Here is a 20,069-nt window from a genome sequence, read left to right on the forward strand (position 1 = left end):
GCGGGGGAGCCGCGCCCTGAGCCCTCCAATCGGGGCGGGCCATGCAAATGAGATGCCCTTTTATGGGCACCAGACCCCGCCCCCTGCCCGCCGTGCCCCATTGATGGTGTCGGGGCCGGGAGGCTGCGGCTCCTCCCCGGCGCGGGCTGCCCGCCGCGAGGCTCCGGCTCCCTCCCCGCTCCCCTGCCTTCCCCGAGTCATCCCCAGCCCTTCTGCCCCCCCTTTTTTTTTTTTTTTGTCTATGTTTCGCCCCCCCCCGGATTGGGCAGCAATCAATCCTTCTCCCCCTGTCTTTCGAGAAACAGGTGATCCTCGTTACCCGCGAGCGGTTGCTGGCTGCAGTTTCCTCGCCCGCGTTTGAATGATGATGATCCCAGGCAAGAGTGAATCAGCGTAACTTTTGCTCGGCGAGAGGACAAACTTTTTTCCCCCCCTCATTGAAGGCATTAAAACACACGTAGCACCAAAAAGCAGAAGAAGTTGGTTTTAACGCTGAAGTTCTCCACTTCCCTGGGATTTGTGTGTGTCACTTGCAGAGGCTGCGTGGTTTTCTTCTCCTCCCGCATCCCCCCCCCCCCAAGGAAACTGTTGCCAGTTGGAATAGACTTTTTAAATGTTTGGGATTCAAGATACTTTAGGAAGAGGACCAATTCTGAAAGATAAATCTCTAGGTTCTGAAATGGATTCCGTCAGGTCCTGGGTCAGAAACGTTGGGGTTGTGGATGCAAACGTAGCAGCACAAAGGTAACCGTCACCGCATTCCCCCTCTTCCTCCGTGCTTCTTTTTTATTTTTATTTTTAAGCGATCCTTTTCCTTACTCCCTCTTGTTATTTTCATTTGACATTAAATTTATTTTCTCCCTTTCTGACACCCCCCTTCCTCCTTCCCGGTCTTTTCTACTCACTGAAGGCTCAAGACAATACGGCTATAGCTGGGGACAGGCGCTCCAAACCCGGAGAGCATCAGGAGCCCTAAAATCCAGCGCGGGCTCGGATGACAGAGCTCTGATCACTTTCCTTTTTTTTTTTTTTTTTTTTTTTTTTTTTTCTATATTTTATTAATTTTTTAGCGCAGAGGGCTCTTGGTGGAAACCGCTTGCACCCAGCGCTGTAGGAGACCTCTTCCCACAGACAGCCGGGCAGGAGGGAACCGAGTTAAAACCAACTTTGGGGCCGCTTTTCTCCCCCGCCCGCCCCCCCCCGGCGCATCTTGGGTTCCTCAATTCAGGCGGCTCCGGGGCTACCGGGGGCAGCGGCCAGATCCCACCCCGCGGCCCTACAGCTGCCGGGGCAGGAGCGGACCTGGCACCGCGGGGGGAGCCGCCAGGGTTTGGGGCTGGTCGCTGTAGGGTTTGGGGCCTTTTTTTTTCTTTTTTTTTTTTTTTTTTTTCCTGGTTTGGATAGGTTGATGTTTTGGTGTCTTCCCCCCACACACACTTTTTTCCCTTCTCCTATCCTCAGCTAAATCTGCACAGGACCGCTGTCCCAGCCTCTTCCCTTTTTGGCTGAGGTGATAAAAACTCCTTTAAGTACCATATATCTACTTGTCCCCTCGGATACATTTTTTCTCCCAAAAAAACACCAGTATAGCGCCGGGAAGGGGAAAGCTGAACGAGCCCGGGCAGCCAGCTGCTTTTTAGTGAATACAGGGACAAGGTGAGGGCACGCACCGGCGGGTGGGACGTTGGAGGAATGGTAGGTACCTCGGAGCCCCCACCCACGGCCTGATCCAAGGTTTCCCAAGCACCATGGGAGGAGTTATCAGAGTTTTAGGAATGCCGATAGATGGTTTAATAAATCCGGGGGGGGTGGGGGGGGGGACCGGGGACGTTTATTCCCGAAAACCGAAAGTAAAAGGAAAGGGCTGCGGGGGAACCGCGGAGGTGCAGCCGCTCTGGGCTGGCTGGGGCAGCGCCGCTTTTAGTTCAGGGATCAGTAAGAAACCCCAAATCCGAGCTCTTCGCTGCAGGGCGAGAGGCAGCCCCCAGGTGCGGTTGTGGCAGATGCGGGGAGTTCCCCCCGTGCCTCTCTGGCGAGGGGAAAGCCCAGGGAAAGCTCCGAAAGCCTTGAATACTTGTGCCCGTGCAGCAGAGCTGTCGTGGGGACACCAAAGCAGCTCAGCCTCCCAGCTTGTCCTGCAGGTAGACTCAATTTGTGTGCTCCGTGCTACGGAGGTGCCCTCGGGCACCTATTTTCTCTGCAGGAGATAAAAAATCAGCGTTAGGAGAGGGAGGCTCGGCTCGTTTCCCTACCAAGCAGGGCTGCGGGTCGGGACACGGCGGGCACAAAAACATCTCCCCCCCACACAGCCGGGAGATGCTTGGGAACCGTGGCCGGGGCTGAGCGGAGCCGGGGGCTCCCGAGCTCAGCTTCTCGCCGGGTAAATCCCAAACCGCACGCCCAGGAGCCGGGGTAAACAGCCAGCCGCTAAAAGCCGCTAAAACCAACTTTGCTGCTGGGGGAAAGTGGGTGCCGTGCCCGAAAGCGGCTGCTTTGTACCGCAAACGGTGTCGGTGCCGCTGACAGCCCGTAGGAAACGCGCTCAGCTCGGTTGCCTGCTCGGAGCAAAGCCTGGCAGGCACCCGGAGCGCTCCGTGCCCGCAAATGTGCCGGCCGAGGAGGAAGGGAAGCAGCTCCCCTCCTTCAGCACCAACTTTTGGGGTTTAACGCTCCGAGCCCGGTGTTTTGTTTTCTTTTTTTTTTTGCCCTCGGAGTGCAGCCACCCCGCCCGGGGCCGCGCAGGAACGAGCGGCTGCAAATTTGGGCACCGCCGGCGGTGGCAGGGGACAGGGGGGACCTGGAGCGGCACCTGCACCCTGCCGACCTCCCCGGGCTTCTCCCCGAATCCCTTCTGCCGTGCCCGCTCGTCGTTTTGCTCGTAGAGCTGCTGCACGGGTTTGTAATGTCTTTGTCTCTCCCCCCACACCCTATCCCGTGTGTTTCCTCCACAGCGGAGTAGCTTTGTCCAGAGCTCACTTTGAAAAGCAGCCACCCTCCAACTTGAGGAAATCCAATTTCTTCCACTTTGTCCTGGCTCTCTACGACAGACAAGGGCAGCCTGTGGAAATAGAGAGGACAGCTTTTGTGGACTTTGTAGAAAACGACAAAGTAAGGCTTGTTGTCTTTCTTTTCCCTCTTTTCCCCTCCAGATTTCATCTCTTCTCCCTCACGGAGCTGCTCACCTTTAATACCTGTTGTACTGGTCCGTAGCAAAATAAACCCAGCTCTTGGTCCAGGGTTCAGGTGCTTGGGAAAAGCTGCTGCCCTCTGTGTGCTGCTCTAGCTGAAAAGGCTTGTAAGGTTGTGTCAGGAATACAAAGGGAATTTCAGAAATCCACTGAAAATAGAATAAAAAAAATCACGGGGGACAAAGAGTGATTGATTTTATTTTTTATTTTAAAAATCAATCAGATCTGCCAAGTTTTATTAGTTCCCTAAGAGGAGTGGAATCTGACCTGTAATGTGTCACAGTATCTGGCGGGCTGTGTATTTCTCAAGGCTCCAAAGTCAGTGGCAGGACCTGAAAACCATTTCTTTTTGTATTTTAAATCCGTGTGTTAAGCGCCTCATGTTGTTTCATACTATTGTTTTTACAGTTATTTTCTTAGTCATAGAAAAAGACTTTTTAATAGTAAAAGATGCTCATAAATAACACTTTTAGAAAATTACATTTTAAAAAATCCTGCAAGAAAACACTCTGTAATGGATGTAAATATCAATAGTGACTCCAGATAACACTGTTGCAAAGTAATGAACACATTAAAGACAAGAAGCACTAGGCATTTCTACTCTCAATCTGTTTTATATTAGCTGACTTGCAATGTGCACGTTCATCTTGTTGCCTTGAAAAACTTGAGAGCATAATAGCAAATAAGAGAGGAAAAGAAGTTCTTGAACTCCTACAGGAAAAGATGTCAGCAGTATTTTGTAGTTTGTCCTGGGTCATTCGGAAGGTTAATATATCCCAATCAGTGAATTCACCTCGCAGAATTTTAATGAACTTCATTGTCACTTCCATCATGATTATCAGTTTTTGCATTTTAAATATGCCAAATAAGTTCTGGAAGATTTTTTTATTTTTATTTTTTAAAATTCTCTTTCCAGGAGCAAGGCAATGAAAAGACAAACAACGGCACACATTACAAACTCCAACTCCTTTATAGCAACGGTGAGTCCCCTTTCCAGTCATCTTCTGTGGGCACTGAACTGAGGCAAGGTTTGTAGGCGCTGTCACGATGATTTCTAAAATGCACTGCAGTTTAGGTGCCTCCTTATCACAGGGATGGGCTCTGAAGATTACTTCGTGGTGATGGGTTTGGGAAGCACACTAGAGGAAACAAAAGTAGCTGGTGTTGCTGAGGATTTTTAATAAGGCACTAGATGAAACTAAATGTGTATGTTCTGTAAGGAAAGGTGCATGTAACAGTATTAATGACTGCGTTTCTGTCTCGCTCTAGGTGTCAGGACTGAACAGGATCTGTATGTTAGACTCATTGATTCAGTCACTAAGCAGGTGAGCACAGCTAATATATGCCGGGCTACCCTGCTACACCTCATCCTCACTCTTTTCTTCTCTTTGCCCCTCATGATTTTTCATCTCTGGTTCATTTTTGTCTCTTTTCCATATGTATTAAAGTCCTTATTTTTGCCTTATTTTAGAGAATAATTAAATTATTCTCTGAATTTGTGCCCCCTGGATTGTAGGATTTTGTCCACATTTTATCAGCACTACTGTATAAGCTGCCTTCCTGTTCCAAAAGGCTTTGAGGAAGGCTTTAATTTGCAGATCATGACAAACAAAGGTAAAAAGCCTTCACCTGAAATTTGGATATTATTACCAGCAAGTAAAACCCTGATGCTATTGATGTACCCCTTTTCTTCATTTTTAGCCCATAACTTATGAAGGACAGAACAAGAATCCTGAAATGTGCAGAGTTTTGCTCACTCATGAAGTCATGTGCAGGTAAGGTGACTTTATTAATGACATACGATTTACTAGGCTTGCTTGCATGGATGTTGGAAGGGCTTTTCTGATGAAGTTGTAGGCAGGACGAGTTTGATTTTTGAGTCAGAGACACTGCGTGACAACAGACTTTTTTTTTTTTTTCTATATGCGGATAAGATTTGATTTGGATTCGATACAGATTTCTTTTTTTGTTTGTTTGTTTTTTGTGCAACAGATTTAGCAGGCTCAGGCCCGCAGCCTGAGCTGCATTCTTTTTCTTCTGTAAGCTAGGCCTTTGGATGTGCCGTCTAAATCGATACTTTGCATGCATTTATTTCTTACAAGATTCCTGTGCACCTTTCATGAACAGTTTGATTTAGACATTTTACCTGAAAACTAGAAGGTATTCTCCTTAAAATCTTCTCCGGTGAAATATTCTACTTTTCTTAATTAAATTAACATAATTAATTTTGCTTAGTTCCTCCCCTTCCAAAAAATCCAAGCAAGGAAGAAAACTCTCAAACCAAAGCCCAAATCCTTCCTTTCTATACTTTGTAAGCAATATTTGTAGGACTTCAATCTTTTAATTAAAAAAGACACTATTTTTAATATGTAAAGTTATAAATTAGAGGGTAAAATGAGTTGAGGATGTTTTTAATAACATTTGTATAAATCTGAAGTTACATGTACCTTATGTATGTACATCGTGCTTCCATGGTAACTTATTACTTTTCCTGTTCTCGTGTAATTAAATTTTTTTTTCAATACATATAACAATGCAAACAGTCAATGTTCTTATATTAAAATGCGCTAAATTGTGCGTAGAATGTTCTTTCATAAGATGAAAGGCAAAACCAATCTTGACCTTTATTAAACACATTTTGTGATTTATTGTATTAGTGGGGGGGGGTGGTTAAGTAGTTGGACTGAATGTTGCTTCTTTTAATGCTGCTATTTGCTACTATTTTTTTTTTCCTTCTAAGTCATCTTCCAAGTTACTATAGTAGTTAGAGCAGCTTATTTGGGCAGGCTCGTCAAGGGGAAGTCTCAGTTTCAGCACTTAAAAGGAACAGAGTAATTGATGTAATTGTTAAATGTAGTAAGAATCAAGTAAACGCATAGTGTTTATCTGTTGTGCTTTGCTCTCTTTAATTAAGACGCGGAGCATTGTTACTTCTGAGCAATTATCACATATGTATGCGCAACCACAGCTCGTGTTGTGGATGGGCTGCACGCGACGCGCGCTTTACGAGGACCTATAGATGCAGTAGCAAAGATCAAAGGGTTGCGTGTCACTTCTTGGCACACCTGGAAGTTACGTACAGATTTAAATATATGTGCTTTTCCTGGTAGTGAAAGCCTCTTCTATAATTAGCTGAACGTGAAGCAGAAAAATCTTTGAATTGCTACGCGATTGGGTTCTTGTTTGTGAGAATAAAATAAGTCAGGGGACTTTGTCTCCGCTTTTCTATAAAGAGAGAGGTTCTATTCTAGAAGTTAAAATAGCACAGCAAGCGTAGTGTTTTAAAATAAAATTGGCTTGTTTTTCTTCCCTGCTTCTTGCCTCTGCCTTCAAAGTATCAAACACGCTGTTCATCTCTTACATACCTGGCCTCCACTGGTGCCTATAAGCATATTCCGTGCTTGATTTAAGGCGGCGTTCTACAAATGTAAACCATTATTCAGATTGTGCTGAACTTTCCTGCTTGATAGATTAGCCAAGGAAGAATTACAGCTCAGGGGTGTCCTTTCCATGTAAAACACAGATTAGTGAACCAAATCAAAAGCGCTCTGCAGCCTAATCAAGACATTTGATTTTAAATGTCTTGTTTTCCTAAAGTACCTCTGAACAGGATGCTGTGTATCCTGAAGAGGCATTATACCTATCACTTTGAATAATGCCCAGGGAACGGATCCAATTCTAGTTAAACCTGACATTTTATTTTATTTCTTTTAAGTACAATAATCAAATGTTCCTCATTGTGTGCTGCTTAAGTGGCAGCATCAATTTTTAAAGCCCCTAGTTTAGTTTGCATTAGTAACAGTATATAAAAATTTAATGCACTGTACCCACTCTGCTGTCCAAATTGATGCCTCCCGTTTTTAAAAAGCAGGGTCTGGCTGTCTTTCTGCTCCCCTTCTTCCAATCTTTGCTAGTTGAAGGTAGGCTCTTTTTTTTTTTTCTTTTTTGTATTTTTTTTTCTGTATATAGTCACACGCAGATATTCTTGCTGTATAGAGAGACAAGCGCATCCAAAACTCCGCATCTTCCACTCAGACAGTGACAGATGCATGCTTAGCAGGAAAGTTGTCTAAATATTGATACGGCTACAACAATCTGTCATACCAATTGAAAGTTAAACTCTCGACTCTCCGTAATTAGTGCTTTCCATGAGAGGTTTTATTTATTTATTTGCAGATCTGAAATTTTTCATTTGGGTTATTACAGCCTAATGGGAACAGTTCCTATTAGGTGGATCTCTCTCAAACACGCAGCCTTCCCTGCAGTGGTTGGAAATCAAGGTAAACAGTCTCCTCTCCTGGAATAACTTTTTTTTTTTCCTCCCCTTCTTCTTTTTCTTCCAATTATCAACTAAGAGGAAACTAGTTGTTATGCTGCTGCCAGCAACCCTCCATGCCCTCAATGCTCAGAGGGTTAAAAGGTATTATAATTTGAACAGAAGTAGTCTCAGGGCCTACAGCTGGCTAATAACAGAGTTGTATTGAGTGCAAGCAAGCCCCACAGCTGTGACTTTCGCCACAAGGCTCAGACTAGACAGGAGCTCTAATCAGCTGGGCCAGGCGGCCACTGGGGCCTGTGTCTTTATCGGCCAGATGGTGTGAATTTAGACACTTTTGTTATGCAATTGCAGGGAGGAGTTGGGGAGAAGAAAACAAAACAAAGGCCACCATGCTGTGAGCTTATTTGAGTTTGAAATTAGAGACAGATTTTTTTTTTTTTTTTTTTTTTTTTGGGGGGGGGGGGTGAAGGGAGGGAAGTTGAGGGCTGAATTTTAAAACCATTTTAGGCAAGTGTGAGGGGGGAAAGGGGGCAAGTTTGCTTTGCCACGAGCCTTCTGGGGTGTTCGGTTTGTAGGTCTGGTGCCTGTGATAGCTTTTTGGGTTTGGTGCTTGGTTTTAGTTTTGCTTTCAAGGCTGTTCATAATGTAAACCATCATTTTTCCCGTGTAGATCTAGTTAGAGAGGAAAGTGGTCCAAGTCAGTCTAGTAAGAGTATGTGTAGACAATAAGTCCTTGGCCTTGATATTCCTGTTTTAAGCAAAGGAGCACCTCTGAAGGTGTGCTCCTAATACAGCATAGAAACAGAAGCTTAAGTATGAGTGAAGTTGTGCCAGTAATTTGCTCTAAGATAATGTTGTAGGCTTGGTCCTGGACCCCATCAGGGTTTGGGATTTTTGCCTTTGATTTATATTGGAACAAGTCAGTTGTGTTAGACAGCACTTGTAAAGCAAACCCAGCGGAAATGTGGACTTGGATACTGGGATGAAACACTTGGAAATAGGGATTTAAAGATTTGAGAGGTACTTTTGCTAAAACTCTGGGCTTGAAACTGCCTCAGTCTTTAGAAAGCACTGATTTTCCTGTGAACTTGTCATTTACTGGAAACAAGTGACTGTTTTGCCTAATCAAGAGATTTCATGTATTTTGGGGCTTGAAAAGGAAGTACTGGCCAAGGGTAACAATCTAGGTCTCTAACAAAAGTGCGTTCCCCAAGTGTGCTGAGTGGTAAGAATGTAGGTGTTTGCAAAATACTTGGAAAAATTAGATTTAGCAGCAAAGTTTACTAAACGTAAAGTTCTTAACTGTGCTAATTATGCAAACTATAAAATAAAGTGGCACATTTATTTCAGAGCCCAGCCTCATGGCACTCCCATTTCACATAACTCATTCTAAGCACTTACTGTGCCAAGACATGGCCACCTCGAGGAAGCCTGTATGAGCTGAGGAGATGTGCTGGAGATGCTGCTACTTTATTCTGCTCGGACTTTGGTATAGTGCTATCAGAAATATATTATTTTTTTTTTTATGACCACATGCGTAAGTTACATGACTAAGGGATATTTCGTTTAGTATTACCACAAAGAGAGGAAAGAAAAAGGCAAAAAAAAAAAAAAAAAAAAAAAAAGAAACTTTTAAAAATGGAGTTGCTTTTGTTGTTTTATTACAGCGGCACCGAAACCACAAGGCATTTGTTCCCAGAGTTATTTCCAAGGCATTGTAATATTGGACATGTCAAAAGTATATGCCGAATTTATATTCTTCCTAGCAATGGCTTTCTGTTTTGTTTTCTGTTTTTCTTCCTTAGGATATATCTTGGCTTTTATTACAAAAAATATGCACTTCTGTATAAACAATCATTAGGCAGTGAAACGCATAAAAGGTGCACTTAAAACAAAGTTGGTAGTAGGAGGATTCGGGATATTCTTAGCTAGTGTGAATTACCATAGCTTCACTGAAGTCGATGGAGCTATGACAATTTACAGCAGCTAGAGGGTCTGCCCCAGGGATTTTTAAATATTTAGTGTATCCTTTTATTTTAAAAGGACTAGCATCGATGAATAAGTGCAGGTTTGAGGCAAAAGGAATGTAGAAATGTTGAAACAGTTAGAGCTGCTATTCAAATAGATCTGGTAGTTGTATCTCATCTCGCTGGGCAATTTCAGCTTTTAAATGGGAAGTTCCTGGCACACTGTAACCCATGGAGAATATGCATGGATTTGAAATCTTTTCTTACCCAAAGAGTTTTTTAAATTTTTTCTCTCTCTCTCTCTCTTTTTTTTTTTTTTTCCTAAATGCCTATTTTAAGTATTTATTGTTGAATATTCAGGAAGAAAAAAATAGCTGCTCTTTCATATTTTATACTGCTTTCAGTGAATTCAGGCATCTTTTCTTAACTCCTCTGCTTGAAATTGCTCTAAGGTGGCAAACAGTGGGATTCAGACTCGCCTGGGAATTTTGTAAAAGTATTCAGCATCTATTATGTCACTGGACAAAAAAAATAAAATAAAATATTTTCTTGATTCCATAGGTGTAAATTCAAACAACCTCAGCAGAATGTGAACAATGTAATTTGGAAAGGCATTAATGCAGCCTAAATTTGGTCTGGTGCCTTTTGAGGCATACAGGAGTTCTGGTACAGTCTACGTAAAGTTTCACAGCGATGCTCTTAACTTCTGGCTGCCTACATCCTTCCCCTCCCCGTGTTAGTTTAGTCAGAACAAACTATTTGATCAGTAAGACAGCTGAAAACTTCTAATAGACTTCTGTGCTGCTCTCAGCCGAATTTTTAAAAGGAAGTAATTCCGAGCACGGACTATTTTTAATATCTATTGAACTTGTGATACTTGTAGTAAGTGCAGGGAGCACCACTCATGTCAATGAGTACATCAGTGGAAATCAAATAATGAGCTGGATTTCATTTTATTTTTTAATTAATTAATATATTTTTTAAATAGGTAAGGTAAATGCAGCGATTCTGTTCTTAAGTACAGTTGAATTCACTGTGAGTGAAGAAGCCCAAATAGTTTGTGCAGGTTATATTCCTCTCTCTGTGTGTATATACATATATATGTAAAAAATATATATATTGGATCTTTGTATATCAGCATATTTGTGCACACATGTCCATATGTACACACGGCTATCTTTGTATTAGCATGAAGACACAGACACGGCCACAATATGGATATCATCCTGCAGTTTGTACCTTACTGCAATCTCCAAAGGGCGGCGGCATTATCTTGCATTTTCTTGCCAAGCCAGATAAATGTATTTATTTTATGTTGAAAGCTTATCGGAGAGAGTTATAATTTTATGCAGGCATGCAGGTAGCCACTCAGTATAAAATGTGCATAAATACAAGATTAATCTCAAGGGCTTATCGTCACTGAAACAATTGCAAAGGGATTTGCAGACAAAATGCCAACCTGAGAAATCTCTTCAGCTTCTTAATATGCTCTAACTTTATGTTGTTTCTTTTTTTTCTCTTTTTTTTTTTTTTTCACATTGGTGCTACTGTACTGCTGAAGTTTATTTATTTATTTATATTTATTTAGGGGGTTACTAAGAATTCAATAAATGACAAATCAGTTATTAAAGTATAACAAAGCAGTAAGTTGCTTATAGTCAGTTTTAACACCTTTTGGTGGACTATAACCATACATAGCACATGATACTCATGTCTGTAATGTTGTTTTGACATCTGTTAATCATTTATAAGTCTTTTATATGTAGTGCCTTAGTCTAAGTGTGACTATACTGCTGTTCACTTTGGCTGTGAACTTCAAAACAGACTAAGGGGAGCCAACTGCCAAGCTCTGGCTGAAATCAGCCAGGATTTGGGCACCCACTTCTCTTAGTCCTTCTCCTTTCCAGAAATCCTAGCCAGAATTCTCTCAGTCACTCTTCTGGGCATATATTGAGCCCTAAAGCTTCACAGAGAAGACTTTCAGCTGGTTGTTTTGCTATCAGCTGTCACAGTAATTCTTCCATCTTGCTTTTCTTCCTCTCTCTAGTCGGTGCTGTGAGAAGAAAAGTTGTGGCAACAGAAATGAGACTCCGTCTGACCCCGTGATCATTGACAGGTAGGAGATGAATCTTCCTTTTTTTCCACAAAGCAACCACCAAACTGTGGTTTGTTACGGGAGGCAGCTGAAGGTCTTGGTGGTTCTGTCGGCATCTGCTGTTTGGAGGTGTCTGTGCTTTCTTAGCAAAATGCCAGCCTAAAAGCCAGTTACCTTTACCCCATCTGGGCTTGCCTTGACAAAGTGTTTGTTTTAGTTTTTATTTTTTTTCAATTATGTTCTGTGTGTGTTATTTTCATTGTGACCAAATGTATGTTTCTGGAATGTTTTCTGCTCACCAGGCATGTGGTCCAAACAGATCATGGGGAGGATAAAGCTTTGAGCAACCTGGCAGCTCCAATAGCATTTTTTAACAAAATAGCAATATTCCCCAAGAAGTGCAGAGAGGAAGGAAGGGGTAAAGGCAGACGTGCAATGTATTAGCGAGGATTAAAGCTGATGGTCTGGGGATTGTGAGCAATTTTATGCAAGACAACAGTTTCATGTACTACTTAGTTCCAGATCCAGCCCTAGGTTCTGCTTGCCAGTTTCTAGGTAAAAACCATAAAAGAAGGAGAACAGCATTTTGTTACATGAATTGGTACATTCAAAATTGTCAGTATTTGTGGAGGCTTAGGAAGCTACCCTGTGGAATTCACTGACTCCAACTCTTGTTTGAGATCTGGAACTTAGCAAGATTCAGAAAGGAAAAATAAGAATAGACAGAGCTCTTTCAAAAAGTCCATAACCAACATCTCCAGGAAGGGAATAGTAAACAAGGAAAAGTCAGGAAGAAGTCTTTTTTTCCCCAGACAAATTTTTCTATGTATTAATTGTTTTAAAGAGCAAATATATATTATTATACCTGAAGCAGCTGGTATAAGGGGCCAGTGGAAAGCTGATGCTGAGGTGAATTGATTGCAGATTCGGTTTTATGTCTGTATGTGTTTGGCATCTTCTATCTACATTCTAATAAGTGTTATTTGTCATAATATTTCTTGTGAATTTGTCTTGGCATTCGGAATGGTCAAGCTGGTTTGAATAAAGAGCTACAATTATATCCTTCATTTTTTCATCAGGGAGTTAATCAAAATTGTTCGTGCTGTGATGAAGTTCTTCCTCCCACTCCCTTACCCCCCTGTTTTCCCTTTTATTTTTGTACTTACAGTTGTGGTTGGGGACAAAGTCGGCAATTCCAGCAAACTGGGCTGTTTGCATGACTGCGTGGTGGTGGGTGGTTTCCTGACTAGAAGCAGAGGTCCTAGATAATGCCATCTTGACCTTTTCTATGAAATTTCTAATTCAGTTTTGGCTGTGTTAACGTTTGGTATGAATCTGCGTTTGGGAACCTTCCAATTTAAAGTCTGAATTCAATGAAGCTTGTCTTGCTGCTGGAGAAGCAGCATGGCATGAGGCAATGGGCTGGTCTGTGGGTTAAGACTGTTCCTCACGAAGGGGTCCTCTCACTACCTGAATTTGTCATCTCGAGCAAGCTGTCCATTCCCATGCAAAAAAATCTGATGCTTTCTGCAGGGCTTTGAGATCTGTTGATGTAAAGTGCAACAGAAATGAAACAAGGAAAGAAAGAGCAGGATGGGTGGCTTTTTGTTGCAGTTGTTTTTTGTGCTTTGTTGTTTTTTTTTTTTTTAAACAACTGAGTGCACAATATGCATGACACATCACCTTGGTGCTCAGTGAGTCCTAAGCTTTCCGAATTTGCTCTAAGCCTAAAACTCAGATTTGTAAGTCCCCTGCTAACAGCTGTAGGCATCCTGCCACTCGCACGGAAGTGTATTCTGGGGTCAGCTTGCTGGATTTTTCTGCTGTCAGTTCTTCTGCCTCTCTTTGTTTGTGTCTTTTGAAATTGCAGGTGAACTCTAGACCCCGATAGGGGTAATAAGGTAGGTGAGGGAACTGAGGAGTGCTGCCTGATAAAGCTGTTTTAACTTGTTTAAGAGGCAGTGTCACCAAAGTGGATTTAGGCCACCAAGGACAGAAATCACTGCAAATCTGCACTGCTGGCTGGTGGTGGCATGGTCTAGGGAAGAGAGAACTTGAAGCTAAATCTGCCTTGTTCTGCCTCTGGTCCGTAGTGATGCCTCAAGCAAATGACTTCCTTTTCTCTATTTCCTGCTATTCCAACATTTTACCTGGTTATGCATATTTTGGGGAGTTAATCTTGTGCACTATGTCTTGATCAACAATATGAACTGCAAACATAATAAAGTCGTGCTGCACACGGCTGTGCAGAGGAATTTATTGTCTACTCTGTCATCCTCAGACATTTCCACAGCAGTAAGTACAACTGCTTGGGTGCTTGTCTAAACAGTCCCCTCTCCTGAGGTGTAGTCAACACGACTGACTTCTCTGTCTTTCACATGAGCAGAAAACTCTGTTGAGGTGTCAAGAGAGCTCTGTACATGCTTGGGAATCCGGGTAGCAGTGTTCTTATTTGTTTAGGGGGACTATATATAGCTTCTTAGGAAGAAAACATTTATGCTTAAGAACTCAAGAGCAGGTGGAATGAATGCCACTTCTAAAACGCAGCTTGCAACCCTCTGCTATTGTGCAGGCCAACAAATATGGTAAGATTTATGCATGTTTTGCAACTTCTAGATTTAAATGCTTTGTTTTCAGTTCAGTGCTGACTTCGTACTGGCATTTTTCTCAGTTTAAAATGAACTACAAATTTTCTTTAAACTAGAGTAATTGGAACAAAGGTTTTTTATTTTTTAAAATAATTAAATATAAAATTTGTCATATAGCAATACAGCTGTTAGATTATCATGCTCTGGCAGGAGAGAGGGAAGTAAAACAAAAGGAAAAGGGATTGGGAAAATGCATTTGTGTTATGCAGAGCCATGGCTAAACAGCGTGTGTGAAGTGAAATGGGACAAGAGGAGAAGGAAAATGGAGGCCAGATATGAACTTGGCTGTCTGCAGGTGCTAGGTTCTCCCTTTGAGCCTAGGTTAATTAATATGCATTGCTCCTGCTGCAAATGTGTGTGAGGAAATTGTGACTGGCATGCAGGAGGTGCCATCTGCATTGTAATTCTGGCGGTGCGAGGGACCTTCGTGGTTAAAACGTGGCTTGATTGTACAACACAGAAAAGACCCAAATCTTCAGAACTGCGTTAGGTGACTCCTAAGGTGTGCGAGCAGAGGTGGAGCCCAGTTTTAGGATGAGCTACGTACAGCTTAGGTAAGTTCTGAGTTTGATTTGCAGCTCCTGCGGAGGCAGTGGCCTACTCAAATACAACGAATTCAGGAGGACACCGGATTATTGATCAGTGCCAACCTCTGAGCTGCTCGACTGTGAAAGTCGTGTGGCAAGCAGGTTCCCTCAACAGCAAAGGAGCTACAAGGTGGAGAGGAGTTTTGAGTCCAAGGTAAAGCAAGTTCTGCGTGGTAATCCAAGGTGTGCCCCTACTGTGAGCAGGCACAAGTGAAATTACCTACCTGGCTACCTGTGAGGGTGGTGAAGGAACAAGCAGAGCTGCTGTTACTGGGTAGAGGTACTCACTGATGCCTGTTACTGCAACTTTGTGATTTCGTTTTTTGCCTAGACTAGCTGCAATAAGTGCTGTGCCTGTCTGTAGTGTGATTGTGGGGTCTGTAGCCCTCACTAAGCTGGTAAGACGATTTCTGTTGTACTGCAGTAAATACCCATGAACTTTAGCAAAGTTCAGGGACTATACCATAACATAGCTCTATCAGCAGTACATCATTTTCCCCTTTGTTTCTCTTCCCTTTTCCTCACTTTGTATGCTGTCACAGACTAATGCTCAGACTGTTGTGCTGGCTTACCCATTTATTCATTTCTGTTTGCCAAAGCACGGAAACTTGCGTCCCTCTTTAAAAAGGAAGAAATAGTTTGGTTGAAAAAAATGTCAGCCATGTTGTTGTTGGTGGTGTTTTTTTTTTTTTTTTTTCTACTCCTTGAATGAATTCCAAGAGTTTTTATACTGAATAAAACATTTCTGCTTTGACCTTTGCTCTGGGGACTAGATTTAGATACTAAGAAGCTCGTAGTTATTTTTTTCTTCACTCTTGGAAACCAGTGCTCCTCTGTGTGAAATGCAGCTTCTTCACTGAAATTCACCATGCACCCTCTCCCCTCGGCAAGTATTTGTAGGGTACGTAGAGTATTCGTGATCCTGCAGCCTTCTGATCCAGCATTACAGGGAAACTGGGATCGGAACCTGCCTTTAGGGCACTACCTCTGTGCTGGTAGAGCTCAAACCCTCCGGTGGTGCTGCCTGTTAACATCTGCAGCAGCAGCAGGCACGACCCCCGTGGAGTGTAGGACTGGAAGGACACCTGAAGGTACCCAGGAGATTCATGACCGATGTCTTGTCCAGAGCTGTTTGCAAAATCCAGGCTTCGAGTTTTTTAGTCATCACAAGCCATGGTAACTTCTCAAGATGTGAGGGCAAGCTTTGATTTACTTAGAAGATCAAAATTTACCAGATCTGAAGTGGTTCTAGTGCGTTCCCATGGGGGATCCTGACCCTGGTGGATTCCCAGGGATCTTAGCTTCTATTCCTACTGTCCCCCTGCTTAGTTTTTGAAATTAGTACCCGTGGTAGTCATAGTTTTGACAGTTTTGAGAAAATGTGTTAACAATTTTGAAAAATGTGTAAATTTTTTTTTTTTTTTTCTCGTGGCTGAAGTGATTCTTCTCAACATTCCTTGTTGCTCACGGATATTGTTTGGGATATAAATTGCCCACCCATCAAGTGTGAATGATTTTTTTTTTTTGTGTCGTTTCTTTAAGATTTAAGTTCTATAGAGCATGCTGTTTTGTGCACTTTTAACTCGGTGCTTTTTCTAGTTTTCTGAAGCTGCAATTGAATTGAAGCCTCCAGGATACTGAAGAGAACTGGGTGGCTTTTTTTGGTTGAACAGTTTATTTGCTTACTATTACTTTTTCTTATTCCTAATAAGAGATAAATTGTCAAGAGAACTTCCTACTTAATTAAAAAAAAAAATCTTAATTCACTTAAAACGATGGAATGTAACTGGGATGGGACAGCCTCTTCTGGGTCTATAGGTGAAATCACTTGGAATAACACCATAAAATGTGAGTGTGAGCTGTGTGCCACGTGTAACTGCTGTCTTCATGGTTTTACCGTGTGGAGGCTCTGGAGTTTTCCACCACCTTCAAGCTGGCAGAGTGAGGTTGTTTAGCTCAGTTATGCTTTTAAAATCGAGCTTCTAGCTTCGGTTCCTGCTGCTGTTAACCCAAACTCCTCTGAACTGCCCTGTAGAGAACCCGATGAGGTTTGTTCCCACCTTTTATTTATTTATGGCAAGGGTTGGTGTTGGGATGGGATGGGAGCACAGTGCCGTGGGCTGAGCCTGCTGCAGCCAGGGGGTGGGGGAATGGGGCCAGGCCTGCAGCTGGCTCAGCAGCCTGGGCCTGCCCCAGTGGGGCTCTTGGCACGGGGATTTCAGGAGATGGTGAACAACAGGGTTGGTCTGCTGACACACGCTGTAAATATTTAGCCTTTGCAAATTATTTTTAAAGAATCCCCTAAACCATAAGCACAGCTGGCATGCTTGTTAGCATCCCTATAAAGAAGCCAAGCCCATCAGCACAGAGACGGGGCGGCACGGGTGGAGATTCCCCTCCCTGCTGACTCGTGCTCTACCTGCTGCACAGATAAACACAGCGCTGAGCTCTCCCAGGCTGTCTGTCTGGCACGTTTCACAAGCACTAAAACTCTCTTTCGGGAAGACAGCCCTTGCCAGGCATGTAAACAGCCTGACCATGCCACCGCGGTGTCCGTGCTGTGCGTTAAAGCGCTCTGTGTGAGACGTCCACATTAATAGCACCGGGCTCTATGTCTTCTTGTGCTGTGTCGCTCCCCCAGTAGGTTAGCTTTCATTTCCACTCCCCTCTTTTTGAAAGGTCTGGCTTGAAATAAGTACAGACTTCTGGTGGTTCTCTTTTTTTTCCCCTTCGTGTCAGTATTCTGAAAAGGACTTTGTCCCTTCCCTCTCCCCTTCAGGCTGACCCTGAAGTCTGCAGGGTAGTGCAAGGATATTTTCTGGTGCTTTGAGGCTGAACTGCATGAACAGAGAGATCAAATTCCCCCTGACACCGAGCAGTCCTGTCACCTTAAGCAAGTCACATAACTCCGTGCCTCAGTTTCCCCCTCATGCAAAGTGTTACCAAATGCCAAATCCCTAACTGTGTGAAATGCTTTCCAGAAAGGCTTTTTTTTTGTTTTGTTTTTTTTTTTTCTTCCTTTCTTTTTTTTTTTCTTTTTTTTTTTTTTTTTTTCTTCCACTCTTTTATCTTTTCTTTTCTCCCAGGTTTATACGGCAAGGAGAATTTCAAATACATGGCAGAGTTGGATTGTTCTTGTTCCACTCCCTTCTTCCTCCTTGTATGCCTGCTGGGGTAGAATAAATGTCTCAAATCTGCTGCTGTGGAGTGAAACCAGGAGCCCCAGATAGACGCAGCCGTTCTCAGCTCCCCACATGCGCCAATCCCCCCTTCCAAGCCTCCAAACCCCACAATGATCTCTTCTCTTGTCCTAAGGAGTCAAAGTCCTTTGTTCACTGCTAAACCCTGCTCTCCTGCAAAGAGCTGCTGTTGTGCCATCTGTCTCTTTATGAATTTTTTAGTAGACTGGATGTTTGTGGGGAGTCAGTAACTTAAAGTGCACTATACTAGCCATTTGACAAGTGGTTCTCTTACTGCATAATTTGTTTCTTTCTTTCCTGTTTTTTTTTTTTTTTTTTTTTTTTTCCTCTTTTAAGCAACCAGAAAATTTCCTTACTAGTTTGCTGTCAAAAGCATTTTGAAATATTTGTTGCATACAGGCATTTAGGTTTGTAAATGGCCGGCAAACTAGCGGCTGGCTTGTGTCACTTTATTATTATTATTATTATAATTTGTAATGTAGACAGACAACAGATTTTCCAGAAGGCCAGTGCATCAAAAGAAACATAAATATCTCTTGGAGCATGATATAAAGATGAAGAATGGACTTGGGGGTAAGGAACTAGTTTGAGCCGTGGAAGTCCTGGGCTCTGCTCCCTCCATCGCAGGCTCTGTGTATTTTTCTGTGTCCACATAATCTCTGTTTACAAGTAAACCAAGGATGCGTGTGCTTCTCCAGCTTTCACTGATATGGATACACGTGCTGAAAAATGATGGGTGAAAATGCTTTGGGGATGTGGGAACCGTTGCTATTAGGTTGGAGATTGTTTTGGAGTGCTTTACGGAGTTATTCTACCTCAGACTGTCAGTTGCTGCCACCTGGGCTGAAGGTTACCCCTTCTGAAACGAAGCCAAAAATAAATTAGATTAGTTTAAATCACGGCTGATTTCGAGCACAGATTTATTAGGAGGTTTACAGGACTGGAACCTCTTTTCCACTAGCTTTCTGTGCGTGTGCCCCTAGTCGTGTGCTGTCATTGTGTGACTGCAGCCATTTTGTCCTGAGCCCTGCCAGGTGCTTGCTGTTTTTTGGGTGTGTTTGAGTGAAAGTGGGGTTGTGAAGGGACATGCAGTGGGTGGGATTGCTTTGGTCCTACCGAGTCCATAACTGGAATGGCTGGGACATGTTCTGCTTTCAGAACTGCAAGGTGAACAGGTTGAGCCTGAACCTAGGCGAATAAATATAATTAAAAATAAATTCTGATTATTGCTACTGTTTGGAAGCTTTAAGAAAACAAATCCAATGAAGACAAGACCAGGTAAGGATTTTAGTCTCTCTGGACAAATCAGATGAGCTTCTGTGATGTTTTAGTGTAGTCTGGACAGCAAGCATGGAGGAATCCCAGCCTTGCTATGCTAATTGTGCTTTAGCTGAGATAACAAACATCGTAGTGCTGGCTGCATTAATCTTGCCTGAACAATGCAAAAAATTGGGGAGAGTTAAAACAGTTTGTGGAAAAATCCTTGCCCACTTTTAAACGGAAGGTTTGTCACTGCAGTTAGGAGAAGTTTGCTCCAACTAAGCACTGAGTTCTCATAAACAGCAAGTGAGGAGCTGAAATGGCTGCACGGCCTGCGGATAACGAGAGGTCTCCAAAGGACAGATGAGATAGTGCGAGGAACCGTTAGAATCAAGGGCTTGGGTAGTAGCAGAGGGGAATGGAATAAAAGTTTCCCATGAACTAAAGCACCTCTGGGAATAGGAGCCAGTGATAAATTCATTGTGCAGACAGCACAAGAGAAATCCTGGGTGTGTGGAGCAGAAGCGTGCGACGCGGGGTCTCTGTGAGTCCATTTTTTTGACCATTGGTCTGTGTTTGCTTGGATCCTTCTGCATTCATCATTGACCACGCCGATATTTCAGAGTATCTGCACTCTAATGAAAGCAGCCCCTGTATTTATGACCTAAAATGGTCTTCCTTATCACCTTGCCACTCCTCGGCCTCTGTCTAGACCTGGTTTTATGGACTTGTCACTTCATTTGCCCTAACCTTTTTTGTTACTGCCTCTTGCTTCCCTTTTGAACCTTTTGTTTCTGCCCATCCCTTCCCTGTGTGTTTCTGACACCATCTGTTTCTGGTGGGCT

General features: G+C 43.1%; 1 protein-coding gene across 2 annotated transcripts in view; it reads left to right on the forward strand.

Annotated features, from left to right (window-relative positions):
- Positions 1–298: 298 nt before the first annotated feature.
- EBF2 (EBF transcription factor 2) overlaps positions 299–20,069 on the forward strand; it is a 134,029-nt gene continuing 114,258 nt past the window's right edge. For both annotated transcript variants that reach the window (XM_032204093.1, XM_032204094.1), the window contains exons 1-6: positions 299–744; positions 2,952–3,108; positions 4,105–4,168; positions 4,458–4,513; positions 4,890–4,963; positions 11,482–11,550. In XM_032204093.1, the coding sequence (XP_032059984.1) occupies positions 614–744; positions 2,952–3,108; positions 4,105–4,168; positions 4,458–4,513; positions 4,890–4,963; positions 11,482–11,550 (551 nt within the window). In that variant the 5' untranslated portion in view covers positions 299–613. The remainder of the gene's footprint in view (positions 745–2,951; positions 3,109–4,104; positions 4,169–4,457; positions 4,514–4,889; positions 4,964–11,481; positions 11,551–20,069) is intronic.

Source organism: Aythya fuligula, chromosome 27, assembly GCF_009819795.1.
Source record: "Aythya fuligula isolate bAytFul2 chromosome 27, bAytFul2.pri, whole genome shotgun sequence".
NCBI classification, from domain to species: domain Eukaryota; kingdom Metazoa; phylum Chordata; class Aves; order Anseriformes; family Anatidae; genus Aythya; species Aythya fuligula.